Source organism: Giraffa tippelskirchi, chromosome 5, assembly GCF_054371585.1.
Source record: "Giraffa tippelskirchi isolate mGirTip1 chromosome 5, T2T-mGirTip1v1.2.pri, whole genome shotgun sequence".
Taxonomy (NCBI): Eukaryota; Metazoa; Chordata; class Mammalia; order Artiodactyla; family Giraffidae; genus Giraffa; species Giraffa tippelskirchi.
Genome location: NC_137279.1, coordinates 153,491,609 through 153,507,274, shown reverse-complemented (window position 1 = coordinate 153,507,274; position 15,666 = coordinate 153,491,609). Strand labels below are relative to the sequence as shown.

Sequence of the window (15,666 nt, the reverse complement as noted above, 5' to 3'; positions counted from 1 at the left end):
AAACAAGGTATTGTTGTCCTCATCTTAAGGCAGGAATATAGAAAAGCGAGACTCAGATAGTTGACATTATTTGCCCAAGTTCTCTCATAACTGCCCAGATTCAGGGTCTACACCAGTTTCTCTTGTACTGAATATCAGGAAACCCTACCATCATTACTTGTGCTATTACTAGGTATATTTTCTATTTCTTGTCATTTTTACTGTTAGTGGTTAAGAGTCTGTTTTCTTCTCTGAGACCGCAGGGTAATTAAGGAAACTATTTTGCTTTGCAGTAAGCTGTTGGGATTACTGCAGTGAATATGGTGGTGGGGTGGAGATAGGGGGAGAATGGGTAAAGCAAGCAAAGAGAGCAAGGTCAATCCCTGTTTTCTGAAAAGAAAGATGACTTCATGACTTTGAGCTGCAGCTGCTGCTGCTTCTCCTCTCCAGCAGTAACTAAAAGAAAGGTAATTAGCCAGGAAAATTTGTGTGTTCCCACTCTATTACTTCCTACATAACTGAACCCACCACCTTATCTTGAATCCTTTTTCTCTTGTTCTTCTCTCATTTACAGAGTCTCCAGTTAACATTCTCTTTCCTCCATCTTCATTTTCTCTCCTTGTCATCCTATGATGACAAGCAGAGAGCCCAAATCTGCTTCTAATCATGAAGAGATGCCCAAGAGTAGCATTGATGACACATAATAAAGGAAACCTCCAGTCAGTGGAAACAGAGAAACCTGAACAAGTTCACTTCCTCACTCCTGAAAGTTTCCAAAAGACCTCCAAAACCTTCCTTCAACTGAAATGCTTCTAACTAACCTACTTATCCTCAAGTACTAACAGTTAAGACTTTAAAAAAGAAAAGTCCTTAAACAAGTGGATTACCAATGAACTCCTGAAATGCAACTTGCTTCTGAGTTCTGCTTTTTTACTGTTTGAGTTAATAAGAAGTTAATGAATAAATAGAATAGCAACTGATTGAAAATTTTCAATCTTTTATAGAATTTACTACCAAAATTATTTACTTACTAAGGATCAGTTATGCTTTTAAATTGTTTAACAATTCAGAAAAAAAGTCAAAGTCACACTTGATAAAGACATGATATAGTAAAGAAGTTTCAACATTTACTAACAAAAAGATATTTGAAATTTTTCAAAGCCTTTTAATTTCATGAATTGCTAATGTAATACTGTAATAGTTTCCATCAATTATCCAAAATGCTTTTATACAATTAATTCCACATCTATCAAGTTAATGGTATACTGTTTTGTTTGATATCTAGTTAGGGAACAAAGTTTTTGATGTTATTTGGCTTCTAATAGCAAATATCCAGAGTCAGTCTATACCATTCTTGGTCCTGAATCATACTTAACTGTAGGAATGCTGATGATTGAGGAATCTAATTGAGATAAGAGAAATTTCTGAACTAGTTCCTCTTGTTGATCATTATTTCCTAATTTTATCCTCTTATTTACTAAAAATATTAAACCACTGTTCGTTTGTAATTTCAACTTCTATGCTTTGTTCTCTTCTACCATCCACTAAAATATTACCATTTAGACAAGAATTTCTTCTATGATCTTCTAACTTCGTTATTTGCTTCTTGTTATCCCCAAATGCTAAATAAACAATATTTGATGAGGTGCTTGGTTTTTACTTGACAAGTTTAACAAATCATCCAATGGTGTTACATTATTTATTTTATGGACTTTGAGTATATTTCTTGAAGGCTTTGAGTAATATTTGACAGGTGAGGCACCGAATCTGCTCATTGGTTTTACTGTAGAAAACATTTTTTCAAATTTTCCAGTTTTAGCACTCATTTCTTGAATAATAGTTTTATCAAGGAAACCCACAATTTTTTTTGTTAAGCTGGAAAATGTCTGTGAAGAATTATAGAGCTTATCCCAAGATATGTTTTCGAATGTCTGCTTACTAGTTTTCTTCCTTAGTTTATCATCTACAGCTCTATGGCTGGCTTCAAAAGATATTGCTGGTATATCTTTCTTCTGTGTTGTAGGCAGAGTTCTTCGGATTTTGGAAGGAGTAATAGATTGATCTCTAGCTACAGATTTAAGCATTTCACAATTTCTTTCTAAAACAACATTTGATCTTTCATACAGGCAACCCTTTCCATTTTCCATAGAATGGTGAGGAAGCCTACTTTTTGTCAAAAGTAACATTTGTACATATCCAGCCTCTTGGAAAATTATGGGATTTGTATCATTTTTCCCCTGTAGATTAAAGAAAAGAGTCTTTGTTATCTGTCTATTGAAGCAATAAGGTTAAATAGTTTTTAAAACATAAAATAAAATGGCAAAATATTCTAAAAGTAACTACATAGACATTTTTAATATAAGCAATAATAGTATTTAAACATAACAAAAATATGTCCTTGTATGTTACACACTTCCTTCTCTTAGTACTCTGTTGCAATGTTAAGCGTAAAATCTGAACTTCTGGCCTCCTAAAATTCTTTTTGAAATAGCGTGAGATGTAAAGAAATGTTGGTGCTGTCACTGGGAAATATGATATTTGGTAGCATGGAACATTGTTCTGGCATTTCTTAGGTTTCCACGTCCAGAAACAAGCAGTATATCAAACAATAGATTGAGTCAAAGATCAAAAGAAACCGATTACATAACTGATTACAAGCCAAAATTACAAAGTTTGAATATCCTAGTAAATTCAGAAAGTGTAAAATTTTCTTTAAAAGACTTAACATTCGTTATTGTATCCCAACATAAGCACAATTTAGCACACTGAAAAGTGTTCAATATATTATATCTGTGAAATAAAAGAGCCAAAGTAGTAGATTGACTTAAAAATAGACTATTTTTATCACAGTAGTAGCAAAATATGTATGTATGATCTACTCACTGAACTCTCTTACACATTTCCATTATAAGGAAAAAAAGATTAAATCTACAGATTACTCATCAAATACAAATATTACCAGTATTTAGTTTGTAAACTTTAAGTCAATGATTGCTACTTTTCTTTTAGAAATATAATTAACAAAGTAAGAAATTAATGATCATCTAATTGTATATTAATAACCTTAGTGTGAAAGGCATATTCATGCTTATGATTACTGAAAAAAATGACAAAAGATCTAGTTTTTTAATCCACTGGTGATGTCAGTGTTACCTATTTAGCCATAGTAGTAGAGGTTTGTCAAATTTTTGGTCTGTCCAGTACCTTAGGGAATGTACCCTTGCATACATGCTCTGTCCCTAAGTCTGTCTGACTCTTTGCGACTCCAAGGACTGCAATCCGCCAGGTTCCTCTGTCCATGGGATTTCTGAGGCAAGAATATTGGATTGGGTTGCCATTTCCTTCTCCAGGGGATCTTCCTGACCCAGGGATCGAACTCTCGTCTCCTATATTGCAGGCAGATTCTTTACCACTGAGCCACCAGGGAAGCCCAATGTACCCTTAGGTAGAGGCAAAAACTTGGTTTATCAGCTTCCCTTAAGGTTAGGGCATAGACATGTGGCCTAGGCTCTGCCACTTGGATACACTTCAGACAATCTTCAGCTCAGAAAAAGCAAGCACTGTGAAAAGCAGGCATTGCGAAAACTATTCCAGTGAGGCTGGTGGTAGATATAGCTAGCTGAAAGGCGGCGGTGGGCAAAGATCTTAGAAGCAGTGTCTCCTGCCCAGCATCAGAATTGTAAATTTCTTTTGTCTGTGACAAGAGCATGGGCCCCAGTAGAGCAATCTGCGGCTGTAACAGGGTGAGTCCTGATTGGATAGCTTTCCAGCCATATTGTCTGTCCAGCATTCCTAGAGACTCTGAGCTACCAAATCACCTTTAATAAATGCTTCTTCTGGTTGAAATAGAATAGATTGATAGAAAAGTGAAACATAATCAAATCATTTAAAAAAACACCATCTTTATTTTATATTTCTTTTATAACCAAGAAAATTTGATAAATCCTTCATAAAAGAAAAACACACATTTTTCAGCTGGTGCCAAGGAATGCCCCAGTTTGGAATGGGGTTTCTAAAAAGAATGTTAAGAATCCATGTTGTTGTCACTTCAGAATATGAAGCCAAGAGGTGAGAAGAATTTATCAAAGATTCTGGTCACTAGGTTACGATATGCCTACAAGTAGTAATAATACATACTTTTACCGAACAGTAGTATAAATAGATGTTTTTATTACCGTGTGAGAAGTTACTGTCCTTACCAGACTAACATTGATTATCTTGGCATCTGGCTTTATTAGTTCATCCTCAAAGCACAATGGGAGCAGGCTTTTCTGTCTTACTGAATACTCATTTAGTTGATCATTTCCGATGGATTCATTTTCTTTGGTACTAAAACCATTCAAATCAGAAGAAGATTTTATTCTGAAAATGAGTGAAAGTTCAGCATAACCAGTTTATAGGACTGGTTTCAGCTTATCAGTTCTTGTCTGCCTATCCCATTCCTCAAAATCACTGCTACTAACATCTCCCTCAGATCCCCCTGCCATACTTTCAGCCTGACACGACCATCATTTGCTGCTTGGTTTGTGGTGGAAAATAGCAAAAGCAGGGGTGGAAGCAAGACAGTAATACGTGTGCCTCTTTGGTTTTTGAGTGGGGAGGAAGTATATTATGTAGGTTGAAGAGACCAACAAAGAAAGACAGGTATATTCGCCACATCTTTTGTTGAGAGTCTGGGACAATAGTTCTTTACCAGGCAGCTTCCTGCCACCACAGGGTCACCCTAGCTTTATTATTAGGATGAAATGATGTGGTCAAGCAGAGAGAAGATATAGCTTTCATTCCAGATCTCCATGGGTCCACAAGTGACATGAACACTCAGATTAGGCTTGCCAACAAGCTTACTATCACAGGGGTAAGCCACAGCAAAAGCTTCCCTTGGGTGAGGTATAAATAGACAGTCTAAGCACAGATGAAGACACGACAGAAACTCACTGATTTCTACTGTTTTGATGATACCTGAGAGTGGACCCTATCCAAGTTCAGACAGAATAGGCTATAAGTTCATGAACCACAAGTGTCAGTAGCCACAGAACATCTAGACATCAGGCCAGCAGTCCAAGGGCACTGACCAAGATCGTTGGCCAAATACCTTTTCCTCAATGTCACAAAGTCCAGTGAGTCCCTCACTCAGATACCATCATAGAAAGAAAGAGAAGAGCTGTTTTAAACCTAAAGTGGCTGTGAATTTTTGCTCCAATAACAATCTTCTGAGTGACCAACCAGTTCAAGTGATTCCCTAGGGTTGTTTTTTTTTTCCCGTTTGAGCTGAAATTTTAAAAGATTTTCATAAAAGGTACATATCTACTATGGTATTTACAAAATATTTTGTATAAAATATTTTACATTGCAAAATAACATGCAAAGTACTTGGTTTCGTGCTTAATCTGTAGTAGCTGTTTAGTAAAAACAAATAAACAAAATAGAACTGGAAAAGACTGAGATCAAGAATCTAATGTTTGGCTTGAGAGAGATCAAACATAAAAATGGTCTTGGAGATTTTTGTTGAAGAAAGGCATTCCCAAATTTGCAAATCTCTCTTATATGCAAACTCATTATTAGTCAGTGAAAGTGAAAGTCCCTCAGTAGTGTCCAACTCTTTGCGACCCCATGGACTATACAGTCCATGGGATTCTCCAGGCAAGAATACTGGAGTGGGTAGCCGTTCCTTTCCCCAAGGGATCTTGCCAACGCAGGGATGGAACCCAGGTCTCCCACATTGCAGGCTGATTCTTTACCAGTTGAGCCACCAGGGAAGCCTAGTAGGAAGCCTCAGATGGTTAAATATTTGGTACAGAGAGAGGTCAGTTAGCATATGCAAAAGGTCAGTTAGATCTTGCCACCTGGCATGAACAAAGTGTCCAAGATTGAACTCTTCCAAATATGACTGCTGGCCACTCCAGCATTTCTCTACTTTCTTAAATATGTTCCCAGACACACATGCTGTAAGCAGTAAATTCAGCTTTTTCTCTTGTTCTCAAGTAGTTTGTATTCTAGTGCAATGTTTCCCTATCTTTTCCACATAATGACATTTTAGTTAATATTCTTTGTTCAGTACACCGGGATAAACACTTGAGGACTCCCATAGCCTAGCTACCATAGAGCCACCTGAGCAATCTTTAAGGCTGAAGGATCAACATTTCAGCACACCTATAACTCTCTAAGCACAACAAATTGCCCTGGTATATTAAAGTCAGTTCATTCAGTGTGTTCTGTTTTCTTCTTTACACCAATTATCTCCATGTTGGATATCTTTTTTCTTCTGTTAATATACTATCTTGTCTAATCCCATCATATTTTTATCCTTTCATACTGCATTGCGTGTGATTTTCCTAAACTTGCTCTTCAGATCTTCAGTTTGCCTTACTCCATGTTTATTCTGCTCCACTACCTTTAATACACCTGTCATTTCTGCATCATCACTATTTCCTTAAAAACATTGTTAACTCTGATAGCACCATTTCATCCTCAGCAGTTACCTTTTATATTTTCAAATCTTATTTCATAGGATCTTAATTTTCTTTGATTTCTTGAGCACATGAAGCAATTATTGTCTAACTTTTCTCCTATTTCATGGGTTACACATTCTGTCAAAATGTAGCCATTAGCCATATTTTAAATTATTTCCTCTGTTTGTTGCAGAATTGTTGATAGGGGCCATGTTTTGTTTTTATTTTTTTCATCTACTCACCTTTGAATCAGGACACTTTAATCTGGCCTTGATATTATCCCCTGAATAATAGGGTACATTTTCTTGGGATGTTCTCCCTGTTTACCTGAGTATTATTAAATTCTCTCCTTAAAAAACAGGTCAATCCAGATATTTTTACTTTACATTATCAGTTTGGGTATTCAGCTATCCGAGTAAGCTTGTGAAGGAGGTGGATCCCTGAAAAATCTTGAGGAAACTTTTCCTGTGCACGTAATGTTTTGTGAAACCTCTTCAATGATTCTAATATGGTAGTAGTGGTGGGTTCTCTGTCCATTTACAGGTGAGGTGCCACTGAGTTCCAGTTTTTTACCTCTCTCTTGGGGTAAACAACTCAGTCTGGTGAGGAATTCAATCAAAGAATAGCTGCATGGCTCTTGGACTGTTTAATGGGGGCTTTTTTTTTTTTTTAGACAGTATCTTGGTGGCTATTATCCACACTTGCAAAGATGATTACTAAAATTGTATCTGGTCTCTTCTGTTACCAATCCTCCAAGTTAGGAGGTTTTCCCTCTAACTAAGAACATCTAAAGCAATCTTAAAAATGCTGCTAACACAGGCTTGGAGTGCTGTGATTTACAGTGAGGAAAGGGATCCCCAAGGGGAAGATTTCCCATATTCATATGATTCATCATTGTTTATAAACCTTTTTCTTTGAGTGTGTGTGTGTGTGTGTGTGTGTGTGTCGCGGGAGTGGGGGGTGGGTAGGGGAATGGTGCTTAACAGAAGTATTTTCAAAATATTTTCTACTGGCTCCTTCAATATTCCCCCTCCCCCCTTTTTTATGGAACAGGAATTGTGCATTGACTTCTGTAGTCTTTTCAGCCTTTCATATGTAATATATAGCAGATTTTCTTTGAGTTTGAGATAAACTGTCCTAGTTTCAAGTAAACGAATTTTTCTTCTCTATTTTTCTTCTTTTTGTTACTTACTTTAGCCAGGATAAACCTGTATGTAGGTTGCCAACTTTCCCAGAAGTCTTTATTTGGAAATTTGATGAAAGAATACAACACTTCTGTAGAGAGACTCAAGAAATTTTATAAAGGGAAATTTGCTTTGCTGAAAGAGTAGAACAATCTGCCACTGCTGTTAAGGAATACTTCAGAGAGAATGTGATATCTCAGTAGAATCTTAAAGGATAAGTGGTAAACAGAGGGTTCCTACTTAAGAATCCCACCCACTTTTTTTTTTTTGCAAACAGAACTCTGATCCTATTCATTTTTCTCCAAGCAACCCTATCCTTCAAGGGAGGTTGGGCTCCTTCCTAAATCACGGGAATGAATCTTGAATAATCTACTGCTACTGCTACTGCTAAGTCACCTCAGTCGTGTCCGACTCTGTGCAACCCCATAGATGGCAGCCCACCAGGCTCCACCATCCCTGGGATTCTCCAGGCAAGAACACTGGAGTGGGTTGCCATTTCCTTCTCCAATGCATGAAAGTGAAAAGTGAAAGTGAAGTTGCTCAGTCGTGTCCGACTCTTAGCTACCCCATGGACTGCAGCCTACCAGGCTCCTCCATCCATGGGATTTTTGAGGCAAGAGTACTGGAGTGGGGTGCCATTGCCTTCTCTTGAATAAGCTAGGCTGTGCTTTTCAAAATGTGACCTACAACCCATCAGTTTAGATACTAAATCAATTGAGCATCTTCTGACCAACATCTTAAAAAGTAGAAGAGAGCGTATCACATAGATCCTTCAGTTCTGTTCAGTCCCTCAGTTGTATCCAACTCTTTGCAACCCCATGAATCGCAGCATGCCAGGCCTCCCTGTCCATCACCAACTCCCGGAGTTTACCCAAACTCATGTCTATCGAGTCGGTGATGCCATCCAGCCATCTCATCCTCTGTCGTCACCTTCTCCTCCTGTCCCCAATCCTTCCCAGCATCAGGGTCTTTTCCAATGAATCAACTCTTTGCATGAGGTGGCCAAAGTATTGGAGTTTCAGCTTCAACATCAGTCCTTCCAATGAACACCCAGGACTGATATCCTTTATGATGGGCCGGTTGGATCTCGTTGCAGTCCAAGGGACTCTCAAGAGTCTTCTCCAATACCACAGCTCAAAAGCTTCAATTCTTTGGCACTCAGCTTTCTTCACAGTCCAACTCTCACATCCATACATGACCACTGGAAAAACCATAGCCTTGACTAGATGGACTTTTGTTGGCAAAGTAATGTCTCTGCTTTCTAATATGCTATCTATGTTGGTCATAACTTTCCTTCCAAGGAGTAAGCGTCTTTTAATTTCATGGCTGCAATCACCATCAGCAGTGATTTTGGAGCCCCAAAAAATAAAGTCTGACACTGTTTCCACTGTTACCCCATCCATTTCCCATGAAGTGATGGGACCAGATGCCATGATGTTAGTTTCCTGAATGTTGAGCTTTAAGCCAACTTTTTCACTCTCCTCTTTCACTTTCATCAAGAGGCTTCTTAGTTCCTCTTCACTTTCTGCCGTAAGGGTGGTGTCATCTGCATATCTGAGGTTATTGATATTTCTCCCGGCAATCTTGATTCCAGCTTGTGCTTCATCCAGCCCTGCGTTTCTCATGATATACTCTGCATATAAGTGAAATAATCAGAGTGACAATATATAGCCTTGAGGTACTCCTTTTCCTATTTGGAACCAGTCTGTTGTTCCATGTCCAGTTCTAACTGTTGCTTCCTGACCTGCATACAGGTTTCTCAAGAGACAGGTCAGATGGTCTGGTATTCCCATCTCTTTCAGAATTTTCCACAGTTTATTGTGATCCACACAGTCAAAGGCTTTGGCATAGTCAATAAAGCAGAAATAGATGTTTTTCTGGAACTCTCTTGCTTTTTTGATGATCCATCAGATGTGGGCAATTTGATCTCTGGTTCCTCTGCCTTTTCTAAAACCAATTTGAACATCTGGAAGTTCACGGTTCATGTATTGCTGAAGCCTGGCTTGGAGAATTTTAAGCATTACTTTACTAGCGTGTGAGATGAGTCAATTGTGCGGTAGTTTGAGCATTCTTTGGCATTGCCTTTCTTTGGGATTGGGATGAAAACTGACCTTTTCCAGTCCTGTGGCCACTGCTGAGTTTTCCAGATTTGCTGGCATATTGAGTGCAGCACTTTCACAGCATCATCTTTAAGGATTTGAAATAGCTCAACTGCAATTCCATCACCTCCACTAGCTTTGTTCGTAGTGACGCTTTCTAAGGCCCACTGGACTTCACATTCCAGGATGTCTGGCTCTAGGTGAGTGATCACACCATCGTCATTATCTGGGTTGTAAAGATCTTTTTTGTACAGTTTTTCTGTGTATTCTTGCCACCTCTTCTTAATATCTTCTGCTTCTGTTAGGTCCATACCATTTCTGTCCTTTATCGAGCCCATCTTTGCATGAAATGTTCCCTTGGTATCTCTAATTTTCTTGAAGAGAACTCTAGTCTTTCCCATTCTATTGTTTCCCTCTATTTCTTTGCATTGATCCCTGAAGAAGGCTTTCTTATCTCTCCTTGCTATTCTTTGGAACTCTGAATTCAAATGGGAATATCTTTCCTTTTCTCCTTTGCTTTTCACTTCTCTTCTTTTCCCAGCTATTTGTAAGACCTCCTCAGACAGCCATTTTGCTTTTTTGCATTTCTTCTTCTTGGGGTTGGTCTTGATCCCTGTCTCCTGTATAATGTCACGAATCTCCATCCATAATTCATCAGGCACTCTATCTATCAGATCTTGTCCCTTAAATCTATTTCTCACTTCCACTGTATAATCATAAGGGATTTGATTTAGGTCATACCTAAATAGTCTAGTGATTTTCCCCACTTTCTTCAATTTAACTCTGAATTTGGCAATAAGGAGTTCATGATCTGAGCCACAGTCAGCTCCCTGTCTTGTTTTTGCTGACTGCATAGAGCTTCTCCATCTTTGGCTGCAAAGAATATAATCAATCTGATTTCGGTGTTGACCATCTGGTGATGTCCACGTGTAGAGTCTTCTCTTGTGTTGTTGGAAGACCAGTGCGTTCTCTTGGCAAAACTCTATTAGCCTTTGCCCTGCTTCATTCTGTACTCCAAGGCCAAATTTGCCTGTTATTCCAATTGTTTCTTGACTTCCTACTTTTGCATTCCAGTCACCTATAATGAAAAGGACATCTTTTTTGGGTGTTAGTTCTAAAAGGTCTTTTAGGTCTTCATAGAACTATTCAACTTCAGCTTCTTCAGTGTTGCTCGTTAGGGCATATGTTTGGATTACCATGATATTGAATGGTTTGCCTTGGAAATGGACACATAGATCCTTAGTAGTAACTATTCAAAGCACTAAAATACTGCAATCAATTTCAACCAATAGAAAGACAAATAATTAGGGATCTATGAATCTGAATCTTCTGCTCCATAGATAGATTGATAAGACATCAATCTTTGTAATATAACAAGTATTAATATTTCATACTGTGGATCATATTAAAAGCAGATAATGATTTATTGGTTTTTAATTTTTATTTTTAAAAACTTTTTATTTTGTATTGGGGGCATAGCCAATTAACTATGTTGTGATAGTTTCAGGTGAACGGTGAAAGGACTCAGCCACACGTATATATGTATGTATTCTCCCCCAAACTCCCTGATTTATTGATTGTTAGATATGGGTGCATGAAGTTTTTCTAGCCAAGAAGACACCAGAGGAGGTCTTCTGGAGGGCATTGGAGAGCATTTTCCTCATTCTTGCAAAAGAGTCAAAGAGCTTATCTCTTTTTCATTGGGTGTTGTTTTCAGTTTTCTTGAATAGTAGTCACCATCTTATATGGCAAGGCTGTAGGACATTTTACATTTATAAGATATAGACATCTTATCTAGCAAGGCTAGAAGGACAAACTACTTGGTGAGACAATTGAAGGAGGATTGAGAAGCTGGATACTTGATGACATCATTAAATACCTGAGTTAACCTGGAGCTGCCTTACTGATGGACTTCTTGCTATTTGAGACTATTCAAGATAAATAGGAATCTATCAGGTGGAGGAGTATGTTCTAAGCATAGAGAATAGAATGGGTTAAATCACACAGCAGTTGGAACAGACTATTTATTCATTGTGATTAGAATCAGTAAAGGACAGAATAGATGGCTGAAAAGATATTATATGCCCTACTCAGGAATCTAGACTTTACCATTTTTGTACTAGAGAGTCTTCAGATGTTATTGAGCAGCAAAATAATGTGTTAAATGATTAGACACTGCTATTTCTTGGTTAAAGGTTTCTTAATGTTTATATCTTAAAGTTAGATGCAGTTAAGTTTCAGTTATTTCAATATAAACACACAATATCTATACCTGTAATTAGAGTCTTCTTCCTTCTTATATGCATTATACTGATTGCTGGATACAGAAGAAAAGACTGTAGAACCCAATGTTCTTCTACATTGGTGTCTATGCTGTGAATATAATTCCTTAGCATATTCTGTCTACACATGAAGAAAAGGAGAAACTATTTTAGAAATTATTTTTCCATGTCTATATTGATAAATAATTTTTACTTGATTATTCACATTTGGTATATCTAACTATGATAACAAATAGCTGTATATACTAAGTTGCTTCAGTCTGTCCAACTTTTTGTAACCCCATGGACTGTAGCCAGCCATGCTCCTCTGTCTATAGAGTTTTTCAGGCAAGAATACTGGAGTGGGTAGCCATTTCCTACTCCAGGGGATCTTCCCGACCCAGAGATAGAACTTGTGTCTCCTAAGTCTTCTGCATTAGCAGGTGGATTCTTTACCACTGAGCCACCTGGGATATATATACATATTTGAATAGTACTGGGCACTCTCAAGTACTATATAGATTTTTACTATTATTATTATTTGCCATAAGAAAAAAGAAAGGCAACTAGGAATTCCAGAAAAAGTACACAAGACAGTCAAGGTCTAAACTTAAGGGAAACTAATGGCATAATTTTTTAGTAACTGATGGAGAATAAGAAAAGAGAGCCTATTGTGTTTACATTGTACTCATTGAGAAGAAACATAATCCTAGCACATTACTTTATTCTACAATAAACAATTTAAAAAATATAATAATAAGTGCTAATTATAGTATTTTGAGTTTTAGAATTAATCTACAGGCAAAATATAAAGCCTTAATCAGAGCTGAAAAATGAATATAATCATTAACCTCAAAATGTAAGAATAAATATACATTTGACCTAGGGAAGAAGATGTGGAGGAAAGGCTAAAACTGCTAAGATCTTTCATGTGATGTACAGGAGGAATCAGGAGTTATTGATTATAGTTAATAGGAAAGAAGAACATATTTAGACATACTATTTCAAGGTACAAAAGTTAAAATAGAAGAAGCAGAAAAGTAACTATCATAGATCCAGAAGAGGAAAGAGGGAGAGAGGTGAGATGTAGAGCAGTATAAATAAGCTAATTCAAATTTTTGTCTTTGATTATGTAGTAAATACTGCTTAAAATTGATAAATAAAAAAATAGCAGTAGAAGCTCATTTTTTAGAATTATAGCTAATCATAACAGGAATTGAAACCACCAAAGATTAAATTTGATTGCTTCTTCAAAGAGGAAATTAGAACAGGAAGAATGGGTGGAAGGACTTCGTGCTCTTATTAGCCACATGTCAATAAGGATAAAACTGATAATCCAGACATTGTATTTTATCAATATTTTTTAAAATTATAAAAGGCAGTAAATATACAACAAAATGATAATTTGTTATTAATTATGGTGAAAGTATGTATTTCTTCATGTTTCATTCTCTATATTTGCAATAAACTGTGTTAATAATAATTAACACCTAAGAGACACTTTTTGAATTCCCTTTGATGATTCTCTGTATTAATTTCTCTTTCTAATGAAACATGAATGATATCCAGGCATGCTCAATGGTCAAGGCTGGTTGGTCACTTACAGGATGCCTGTGTACCTCTGCACAAGCAGTCAGCGAGGGTCAATAGTGTTGTTACTACAGACATAGAGAACACACTTGGGGCTGCCAAGAGGGAGAGGTGTGGGGCAGGGATGAATTGGGAGTCTGGGGTTAGCAGATGCAAACTATTATATGTAGCCTAGGGCTTCCCAGGTGGTTCAGTGGGTAAAGAATCTGTCTACAATACAGGAGAGGTGGGTTCCATCCCTGGGTCAGGAAGATCCTCTGGAAGAGGGCATGGCAACCCCCTCCAGTATTCTTGCCTGGAGAATCCCATGGACAGAGGAGCCTGGCAGGCTACAGTGCATAGGATCACAAAGTGTCAGTCACAACTGAAGCAAATAAGCATGCAAGCACCCACATATGTAGTATGGATAAACATCAAGGTCCTACTGTGTGGCACAGAGAACCATATTCAATATCTTGTGATAAACCATAATGCAAAAGAATGTGAAAAAGAATGTATATGTATAACTGAAGCACTTGGCTATACAGCAGCAATTAACACAACATTGAAAACAAACGATACTTCAGTAAAACAAATTAAAAAAAATATTTCCCAATAGAAGTTTCTAAACCTAATATAATCATCATTATTGTAATTATATGAGCTAAATAACTATAACAAAAATGGTCTTGGCTACATATCAAAAGATTAACAAATGGATGTATACTTTCATATTCTGAATTAAAATAAAATATTTAACTTACGTATGTATAATTTTTTATGAGGCCCTGTCTTCACAGACTTTATGATAAATGCTAGTACTTCACACATTCAATAAATAATTTTTACTGTATTGCCTGTCCAACAAATACATTATTTTCTTTATTATTTCCATTTTTAAAGTTTTACATAATGTAAGGTGAAATCATTTAAAATTTTGTCCTTCTGATTCTTAAAATTCATTTGAATTTCAGATTTGTAGAAAAATGCATAAAACTATTAGAGATAATCTGTATTTCTATTAAATAATTGTAAGTATACAAATTAAACCTACCTCAGGTATATCCTTAAGATAATGAAAAGATCTAATAGATCTTGATTTTAGATATTCTTCTACTGGCTCTAAAGAAACAAATCCAAACATAAATGATATTTCTGTATTATTAGACTACTTCTAATTTAACTCAACAAACCATTTTCTCTATTTGTAAATTCTTTTGGAAATGCAGTTTGTTAGAGCTATATATATTCTAGAATAATTTGCTTTTAAAACAAATTTCTATTAACAGAATATAACTTTCAGTTACTTACAATACAATAAAGCTCTATTTTCTTAGAAAAAACTGATTTCTAAATAAATAGAATCATACTTGATAGTCAAATAAATCTCTTCATTAATTTCTTTGAAAAGAGAATTATTGCCTTCAAACTGAATCCCCCAACTCCAATTATGAATTTTCCTAATTTGGATTATCATATAATGGATTTTTTAAAAAGTAGGTATAATGTAGAGTCAAGCATACAGACTTTGGAGGAAGATAGCCTGGGACTTCCAGGGTTTCCTGATGGCTTAGTGGTAAAGAATCCACCTGCAATGCAGGAGACACAGGTTCAATCCCTGAGTCAGGAAGATCTTCTGGAGGAGAGCATGGCAACACACTACAGTATTCTTGCCTGGAGAATCCCATGGACAGAGGAGACTGGTGGGTTGTGGTCCACAGGATTGCAAAGAGTCGGACATGACGAAGAGACCAAGCAGCAGAGTGTCCCAGACTTCAAGCTTGCTTCTATCAGCAGCAACAGCAGCAGAGCCTGGGACCATAAACTACTTTTCTGTTTGTGAGTTAATTAGTTTCAGAAAAATCATTTAACCTCTCTGAGTCTTAGTTGCCCCATCTGTTAAGTGGAAACAATAGTACTTATGTAACAGGGATGCTGTGAGGATTAAATAGACAATAGATGTAACAAACTTACATCTGGTATTCCTTCAATCAACAATTATTTGTTGATCACCTGCAGCGTGCCAGAAACTGGTGTTGGACTCTGGAATTGTGATTTCTGCCCAATGATGCACACATTTTAGTGGATAATGCCGAAAAGAATTAAATAAAGAAAAGAGTGAACG

At 36.8% G+C, this 15,666-nt stretch overlaps 1 protein-coding gene across 38 annotated transcripts in view; it reads right to left on the bottom strand.

Annotated features, from left to right (window-relative positions):
- Positions 1-1,123: 1,123 nt before the first annotated feature.
- Positions 1,124-15,666, bottom strand: part of C5H1orf141 (chromosome 5 C1orf141 homolog) — a 53,611-nt gene continuing 39,068 nt past the window's right edge. For 12 of the 38 annotated variants that reach the window (XM_081490753.1, XM_081490758.1, XM_081490754.1 and 9 more), the window contains 4 exons: positions 14,596-14,663; positions 11,984-12,114; positions 4,179-4,308; positions 1,124-2,216 (listed from right to left, as the gene is read on the bottom strand). In XM_081490753.1, coding sequence (XP_081346879.1) covers positions 1,602-2,216; positions 4,179-4,308; positions 11,984-12,114; positions 14,596-14,663 — 944 coding nt within the window. In that variant the 3' untranslated portion in view covers positions 1,124-1,601. Of the gene's footprint in view, positions 2,217-4,154; positions 4,342-7,645; positions 10,790-11,983; positions 12,115-14,595; positions 14,664-15,068; positions 15,131-15,215; positions 15,438-15,666 lie in introns of those variants that run through there. The other 26 variants (XM_081490736.1, XM_081490742.1, XM_081490738.1 and 23 more) reach the window with 5 other exon arrangements.